The sequence below is a fragment of the Acanthisitta chloris genome, unplaced genomic scaffold, assembly GCF_000695815.1.
Source record: "Acanthisitta chloris isolate BGI_N310 unplaced genomic scaffold, ASM69581v1 scaffold10112, whole genome shotgun sequence".
In the NCBI taxonomy this organism is placed as follows: Eukaryota; Metazoa; Chordata; class Aves; order Passeriformes; family Acanthisittidae; genus Acanthisitta; species Acanthisitta chloris.
This window is the reverse complement of record NW_008661033.1, coordinates 67,154-76,433: the sequence shown is the minus strand read 5'-3', so window position 1 is coordinate 76,433 and position 9,280 is coordinate 67,154. Positions and strand designations below refer to the sequence as shown.

General features: G+C 39.8%; 1 protein-coding gene across 1 annotated transcript in view; it reads left to right on the top strand.

The window, feature by feature from the left end:
• Positions 1-5,680: 5,680 nt before the first annotated feature.
• ALCAM (activated leukocyte cell adhesion molecule) overlaps positions 5,681-9,280 on the top strand; it is a 34,835-nt gene continuing 31,235 nt past the window's right edge. The window contains exons 1-2 of the mRNA XM_009070071.1: positions 5,681-5,791; positions 8,594-8,813. Coding sequence (XP_009068319.1) covers positions 5,738-5,791; positions 8,594-8,813 — 274 coding nt within the window. The 5' untranslated portion in view covers positions 5,681-5,737. The remainder of the gene's footprint in view (positions 5,792-8,593; positions 8,814-9,280) is intronic.

Genomic DNA, 9,280 nt, shown 5'->3' with positions numbered 1-9,280 from the left:
TGTTCAGCCTGGAGAGGAGAAGGTTCATGGGGGAATCTCATTAACATGTACAAATACCTGAGGGGAGGGTACAAAGAAGATAGATCTAGGATCTGCTCAGTGATGCCCTGGGATAGGACAGGGTGCCATGGGCACAATCTGAAATGCAAGGCATAACTCCGAACACCAGGAAACACTTTTTTCCTGTGAGGGTGACTGAGCACTGGCACAGGTTGCCCAGAGAGGCTGTTGGAGTCTCCTTCCTTGGAGATGCTGAAAAGCCATCTGGGCATGCTCCTGGACCACTGGCCATAGATTGCCCTGCTTGAGCAGGGTGGTTGGACCAGATTCCTCCAGGGGTCCTTTCCAACCTCAGTCTGTCTGATTTCATAAACTCTCTTAATTTTTTCCCTAAATAGTGCTTTTAATTGAATGGAGAATACTTTTCAATGTTAAAATCCACTTTAAGACATTATCAACAGCTGGGACAGTAAATACCTGCTGCCAAGTCTTGTCCCATTCAAAGCAGGAGAGGCTTTCTCTAATATATTTTTGCATTGTACCAACACCCAGCTGTCATTTGTATTCTGCTTTGTCTTTAAAAACAGCAACAAAATAAAAATAGCTACTGTTAAGAAAAGTCTGTTCAAGGAGGAGCAATGAAGCTGGTAAAGGGTCTAGAGAACAAGTCCTTTAACAAGTGCCTGAGGGAGCTGGGGCTGTTTAGTCTGGAGAACAGGAGGCTTATCGCTCTGTACAACTACCTGAAAGGAGGTTGTAATGAGATGGGAATCAAGAAATGGCCTCAAGTTGCTACAGAGGAGTTTTAGATTGGATGTTAGGAAAAATTTCTTTACTGTAAGGGCTGTAAAGCCACCCAAGGAAGTGGTTGAGTAACCATCCCTGGAGGTCTTTAAAAGACGTATAGATGTGGCACTCAGGGCCATAGTTTGGTGACGGACTTCATAACATTAGGTTTGTGGTTGGACTCAATAATCTTAAACATCTTTTCCAGCCTAAATGGTTCTATGATTCTAAAAGATGACTTCCTGATCTTAAGAAGATGTAACTACTGATGTTTTCTAAAATGAATCATTTAAGCCAGTACCAACCATTTACTCTGGTACCAAAGTGGATGCTCAGTAGGAACTATATGTTTGCCTATGTAGCTGAAATCCCTTTAGGAAGTGAAGGGCAGAAAGAAAAATACATCTATTGCTACTTCAGAGATCATAGCAAGCATCTTAATAAAATATTTATTTCATGAGGCAAAGCTTTTTAACCTCCCATAATATATTAAATACAGACTAGTCTGAGCTACTTGGAGAATAGACTGGAGGACTAATACCTCAAGTAAAGAGTTGGAGTGCTAATCCTAATTTAGAGTTTCTAAAGTTAACTACAGTTTCTGAAGTAGGTGCTAAATAGATGTAATAGCTCTTGAATTTGGACACTTCCATTCCAGAAGCTGCTAATTGACCTCCCCTGCTAGATGCTGCTGATGGCTGCAAAGAACCATATCAGCCAACATGTCCTGCTGTTCTCTAGTAATGAGACCTTGCTCCTTGGGTCCAGAAAGTGTAATAAAAATCATCATTGCTGAACTTGCCAGGGCAGAAGTATCAGCAGTAACAAAAGGAAAATACCAGACATCATTTAAATATATGATATTTTGGGAGGTTCAGCTCCCCAGATTTCCATTGTTTTCGTAGCTGGAACTAAGCTATGCTGTGTGGCATCTGTGCAGGCCAGTGAAGATGAGTCTCAGGCATTACCTCTGCTAGTCATAGTTTTCAGATACAGGTTCATATTCTCATGTGGATTTCGCATCTAAAGGGTGTTTGAACAGCCCTTGTTCTGTTTTACATTTTTTACAAAAATATTACTCCTAAGCACTTAAAAGAGGTGTCTGTGGCAGGAAAAACTTTCAGTATTGCCAACGGAAGGTAGAGGTGGAAAACATGACTGCTTTCCATATACTTCCTACAGCTTCTGTTATTTCCCTGGAGAAACATTGACTTCCTGATATTTAGATTCTCACCTTCTATCCATTCCTCATATATGAGCCTGTTGATTAAAAAATTATAATTAGTCTAAAGTATGATCTACCTCGTGTACACTTGGTGAGATTCTAAAATAACAACAGCACCTGCTCTGCCTCTGAGTTTCTGTTGAAGATTTTTTGTTTTGTCACCCAAATATGTAGGTACTGTTTAGTTTTTCCTTTGTGAAACAGAGACAGAGAGGGGGACAAAGAATGCCAGTTAGTGCTGCCATATGGGTGGGGACATGGAAAGTAATCTAATTAAAATCATCAATAGCAAATGTCATCTCAGTTTAGGAGTGTCCTGCTGAGATCTTCTGAGCCATCATACCTCTTGATGCTGCTGCTTTCTTCCTGTGTCTGAAACTGTGTGGAAAGGTTTAATCTAGCCTAGTTTATTCAACACTGGATCAAAGAGAGGGAATTGAGGTACCTGCTCAAACCTGTATGTAAAGACATGGTAGGAAAGTGAGTTGGAGGTGTAGTTTAGACCTAGCAAGTAGAGCTTCTGTCAATGTATGTGGGGCAAGATCCTGCCTCTGAATTAGTAGTGTTATTAGCAGTCCTGGCTCAGTTTTAGAAGGTGACATCTGAAAATCATGCAGGGAAGCTGGCTGAGCTCTTAATTAGCTACAGAAAGGTGCATCAGAAATAGAACGAGGCAGGGCATGATGTCCGGTGACGTCTTGCAGTGTTATTCCCTAGAGTTGCCTTTGCGCTCTCCTGCACTTAATGAGAAACGAGGGCCCTGACATTGACCCTGTGCCATGTTAGAGCATAGAGCAATTTGTTACTTATTTGTAGATCCTGCTTTCATTTTCTTGTTGTTAGAATGAGCTGGAAATTACGTATAGAGGTCTCAGAATATGATGGTTGATGGTAAGCACTAATGATAATGACTTATCATTAAGCATTCATTCTCTTCTTCATCCCACCATTTTGCAAATACGTTTAGTAGCAAGAGACAGAGGAATTTCCAGTTCTGTTGAGGTGCTTTTTTGTTTATTTCTTAAATGTATAGACTGGCAAGGTCATTTTGTGGAGATTACTGCAGTTCCTGCAGTGAAAGTTTGTGGTTGCTCAATGTCCTCCTTAAATGTCCTAGATTTGTTGCTACAGAAATGGGAGGAGAAAATTTTACAGCAGGACCTTGTGTATTGTAAGGACCATTGCTCTGTATTAAAAGTAAAATCTGTGCCTTTCTGGTTCTGTGTTAACAAATTCCTAGAAAACTATGATTTTAGTACAGGCAGAATTTATGGCAAGTCACAATTCTGGCATGGTTGTCCATCTTAAAAAATGCCTTTCAGCTGAAAGAGCTCTTTTGAAATCAGAGGCTACTCTTTATCAGGTTGTTCATCAGTTACCTGCCCTGAACACTGTAAATGTAAATCCTTTCCAGAAACAGTTTCACTCACTCTCATGAGGCTGTTTGTTGAGCCTTTGTACTTGCTACCTTAGCAATTTTTAAGGGGTTAAACGGGTGTCTAGGAGAGACAACTTTACAGAACCTAGGGGGTCATTTTGTTTTCCCTAATGACAGGGAGTCATTAGCACAAGGAGTCTTGTAGCACAAGGGGCAGTTTTTGTTTTTCTCATGTGATGCAAAATGCCATTACATAACTTCAAATTAATAAATGACATTTAACTGGATTTTGAACAGGTACTAACCAGCTTACTAATTGAATATATATTTGCAAGTCTGTTGTGATTTTGCACGCATGGGAGAAAAGAATCAGAAAAGGACATTTTTTTTCTAACTCTAGCAGAAATTAAAATTAGCATTCACCTTGCAAAGCCAAGGTTACCTTGCCCTCATCCTGGAGATCAGAATGAGGATGAGTGCAAGAAAGAGCCAAGGAAAAATTTGTTACAGCTTTGAATTTTACTTCCATTTATAGTTTGATTTTGTAAAACACTGGTCCTATTTCCATGAAATTGAAGTTATCTGATTTCTGTAAAAATTTTTTGTTCAATTTTTAAAGATTGCTCTTACTCAGCACCATCTAGTGGATTGACTGCTTTTGTCATTTAGAAAACAGCTGGTCTTCATGAAGCATATAGCAAATTAGGGCATCCAGTCCTTATAGTGTGAATGATGCACCTGAAGTATGTTTGTGATTTATATAACAGAATCAGAGGATTAGCAGTTCTTTAGTTGAAAAGGAGCAGTGTGAAGGAAAGAAGGTTTAAGATAAATGCGGGTAGTGGTGCCTGTTATTGCCTGTATTCCTTTAGTCCATCGAGCTCCAACCTGTTTGCCTGCTTTTCTGCCTTAACCATGTGATGCCATCCAGGTTGTAAGCATCTCTAAGGAAGGATTTTGTGCAGTGCCACACAGCACAAGCCACAGCCTCATTTGTCACTGTGATACAAATGATGAATACAAGCTGATGCTAACAGTGAGCTCTGAAGCCATCACCTGAGAAAAATGCTCTGGAGTCTCTCTCGATTAAATTGCAGGAAAAGAATTCAGTGTTTGGCTCTTTGAAAAGGCAAGATTCTGTTCAAAACAGAACCCAATCCCTTGGGAAAACCTCTTTACAGTGTGCATATATGCACTCATTTAAATTGTCAAGTTCTCCCAGCAGCTGCCTCAGGACTTGGGAAAAGCAAACAAGTCTGTGGCTCAGGTCTTTGCAGGGGGATGGGAATAGGTTTCTTTTTCCAGATGTAGCAAGTAGCAAGAAGGGCTGAATCTCCAGAGCAAAGAATGTCTCTAGGAGGACTGGTTGTTTCTGAGGCTGCATCACCAGCATCATACTACTCTCTCTTAAGGTTTCTTTGACAGCAAGCCCCTGATTTTTTGAAGCTACAGTTGCAAATGAAGGGAGACCAAAGAGGGAGGCAACTATGGAAAAGAGGAGCAAAGCAAAATTGCATTGTAAAAAACGCACTGAGTTGTATCATCTTTCCCTTCAAACTCCTTGCATTTTAAGATTTCATTGCTTTAGGGTCTGTTGTTTTTGTTCAATTCACATGTTTTGGACAACAAAAATAAGTGGGTCAGTTTTATTCTGTAAATTTATATGCATTAGCACAGTAAGATTGTGCTGAGGTTTCCAAAAAAACCCATTCTTAAATAATTCATAGAAGGATTTAACTTCATTTTTCCAAAATCTAAATGTGCAGACTAGGTTTTTTCCCAGCTTTTAAGGAACACAACATTTAAATATCATAATTCTCTTTTTTTTCTTCCTTTTTTAAGTTTTTAATGTAGTGCAGCAGACACAGTATCACTTCTGCTGGCCTCCTCACAGTACTGCATTGCAATGTAATCTCTCCAGGCAGATGTGGTTGTTTTTTCAGGTGAAGAAAATAGAAAGTTAGATGTTTTCCCTTTTCAAGTTTTGAGACAATAGCTGTGGATATTGATTGTAGTGTATGTATTCATCTGGTTGAGCAAGTGCAATCCTGTTTGGAAATCCACTTGGCTCCCCTTGATGGCAGCAGGAAACATGGATTTGAGAGGGTCATAATGTTTACTTACATTTAGTGACAGGAATCTTGTTTTGTTAGAGGTTTGAGGATGAATCCTACATGCTGGAAAATAACCATTTGTAAAAGAGGTGGTGCTGCTTTTGTAATAGGTGTGAACCAAACATTAGCTAGCATATGGGAATTCAAGCAAACACATAAAATTGTTTCCTCTCTGTTTCTCCTCTAGCTCTGGGATTGTACACAGTAAATGCAGTATATGGAGATACTATTACTATGCCTTGTCCACTAGAAGTACCAGATGGTCTTATGTTTGGAAAATGGAAATATGTAAGTATATCTTTTTATATTTATTAAACCTGTTATAAGATGTGTATTTTTGTGTGTAAGAGAGATTACAAGACTCCAGTCGATAGGACTTCTGCCTCAGATACGAAGGCAATTATTCCTGTGTTTGTACGACTGCAAGATTCCAATCTGTATAATTTCTGCCAAGCACAGATTAGATGTTTGAGGAATTAATCTCATTGTTCAAGAGAAATAATTATTCGAGAGTTCTCTGCCAACCTGCATTAGGGATCTGGCATGTTACCCAGTGGTGTCTCGCTTGCTTGACAGAGCCATCGTTGTACATTTGAATCCTTTTGAAGTAGGCTGCCTGAAGCAGAGCGTGCTTCATCCCTGGGAAAGTGCTGTCCCTGTGTTTGGTTGATTGGACAGTCACTCAGAACGGTTTCATGCTTCATTGTGTTTAATGCACAGAGAAGGAAGCAGGGCTGACCTTAGTAGAGCTGCTGGTGGTTTTACTCTGGCATTTCTGGCAGAGAACAGGGGCAGAAACACAGGTGCTCTCTTGGTGTGTTGGTCAGCCTGCAGTAGGAACACTGCAGGATGAGCTTCTCCTGCATATGATCAGTATCACAGGTCAAATGGAGAACAAGCATATCAAAGACAAATGAAACCTGGGAGCATATGCAGATAAAAACACTGGGATACCAAAACCTTTTTGCTTCTCAGGAAACCTGGGAGCATATGCAGATAAAAAAACTGGGATACCAAAACCTTTTTGCTACTGATATCAAGACAACTAGTTTTCCTGCTTTGTGAAGTTCATCTAAATCTCCTCTTGTGCTCAAATAAAATGTTGCCTGCAATAATGGATGATTTCTAGTCTGACAGTGGATTTAAAATTATGTAGTTCTCTCTCTCTTTCTCTGCAAATGGCATCCACTGGCCTATTTTACAGCAGACTGGTCTGCCACTGAGAGGTGTATCTTATTCCCCCAACTCCTTCTTTTATACCTTCATGTTTGCAGCTTTTGCAGCTCCTGCCCACTCAATTGTTTCTTTTTACAAACAAGTTTTGGGAAATGAAGTCAGAAGTCTCTGGAGAATGTTTCCCAAAAAAGGGACAGTGAAATTGTTTTATATGAGCATTCAGAAGATGGAGTGCCTACATTTTGCAATGTCTTTTTTAATCTCCTTACTTGGGAAGATGCAAGTCCATCTCTATGAAGATGCAAGGATAATCTGTGATAAAGAAATGGATTATCTCTTTCCAGTGCATTTGGATTGCTTATGTCAGACAAGTACCAAGCAGCAAATGAAGATGTTATAGCTTCTTCTAAATGGAAAGGAACACAAAACCTAACATGCAAAAAAGCCCGTCCAGTTGCTATTGTATAAAATTGTTGACACAGCCCACACAATGAAGTGTGTCTCCCAGGGCAGCTCACAGCATGGCAACACTTGTTTTGTGGGAAGGGAAGGGTTGGATTAGGGTTTTTTTGGTCAGGTGATTATTTCATTGGAAGAAGGAGGAACTCTGTTTTCTACCCTTTGCCTTGGGATGAGCAATTTTGGTTCCTGGTGGGAGCCTGGGGGCACTGGGAGACTTGCACCATGGCAGGAGCAGGTGTTGCTTTGCTTCAGTGCCTACCTGTGTGTGCTTGTGCTGTGTAGGCTTCAGAGGTAAGAGCTCATTTGCACTTGACAGCCAATTTCTTGTGTATGGACTCAAGGCAATATTTTCTTTTCGGTGTGACAGACATGTAGACAAATCCAAGAGTTAAAAGTAGGAGAGGGAGAAAGACTGTAAGGGAATTTAAACTTCACAGCTAGCTGGTGCCTCTTGCTCTCTGCCCAGCTCTGACACCACTCATCCGTTGTCGCAGCATCGTCATGCTTTTGTGGGCTCTGCAGTCAAGCCAAGGTATTGTGCTGGGAACACTGCTAACATCAGTGCTGCAAGGTATAACAGATAAAAGGGAATATGAAAACCTTTTCCAGCCCCCAGCACAATACTGAACATAAAGATAGTCAGTGTTTCACTTCACTTTAAATAAAGGCATACAGTATCTGTCCCTGCTCTGTGTGTGTGTGTAAGGAAGAGGCAATAAAAATCTGCAGAACTGCCCCTGTAACTTTGTCTCTCATAAAAATATTTTGTTTTACATGGGAGGTTTGTGCAAGGCTGCCAACTCACTATTTCTTCTTAGGATGGCAACTGCATACTGATTAATATAAGGAGGATGTCTAGGAAATGATACTTTGCAGATTATCCTGACATGCAAAATAACAATATTTTATTGTATGTATGTTCCCATGCTACAAGCTCTTGGGCCCTTTAAAAACAAAGGAAAAAGAAAAGCTAAAAACTAATTTAGAATAAAATAGGCAGTTCTGCCTGATTAAATCCTGCATTTGGAATGAAGTCTGAATATCCCAGACAAACAATATGAATATGCAAAACAATCATGAAAAAAAAAAGTGAAGCTTTTGAGCTGAGTTCACACATGCTTCTATTTCAATTTTTTTTTCATACAGACAGAGGGAACTGGTGCCAGAACCACCAGCCTTCATCAGAGAAAGCCCTATGCTATGCTGAGATTGAGCCAAGGATTGAAATTATTTCTATTGATGATATTCTCAATGTGTACCATGGCAGTCTTAAACTAGCTCTCATATTACACTGAATTTCTTCTATATACAGCAGATACTAGTCAGGAAAAGAGCAGTCTGATACAGTTTTCTGATTCTATTTTAAATTATGGGTTTGTACCAATTGCAAATCTTCAGGAACTTCTAAATGAGTGTTTATGCAAAATAGAGATGTTTATCCTTTTATTGTAGGAAATGCCAAATGGATCTCCAGTATTTATTGCCTTCAGATCATCAACAAAAAAAAATGTACAGTATGATGATGTGCCAGACTACAAAGACAGGTTGAGTCTCTCAGAAAACTTTACATTATCCATCAAGAATGCAAGAATCAGTGATGAAAAGAGATTTGTATGTATGCTAGTCACAGAAGATGATGTTTCCGAAGAGCCGACGATAGTCAAAGTCTTCAGTAAGTAAATCTAGTTGTTACTACTGTTAACATTCATCAGCATCAGAATCGTAAATTACGGAAACTTTTGTTTAAGGCAAGATTAAAGCCAAGAAAGTAAGCTTGGCTGAGTAAATTACTAAGACTAGCAAATTTCTGCAGCTTTCAAAAATGTAATCTACTGGTGGCATTTATGTAACAGGGCTGCCTGCACTTGCAGTTTATTCATGATAAGTGCTGGCTCAAAGAGAATTTTAGGCTTTGATAATGACTCACTTATGTGATGTCATTTGGCCTTGGAAATGAAAAATGTAAAATTAGCATTGATTATTTGCCATTTGTTCTCCGAGCAAATTTTTCTGCAGGAGGGAAACATTAACTGTGTGCGGGCTGTAGGAGGGGAGAGGTTTAAAGCAGCTCCAAGCAGCTAGTGTGCAACAGTATGAACTGTGAGGGGGAGAGCAAGAGTCTGAAAATGAGCTGCTAGC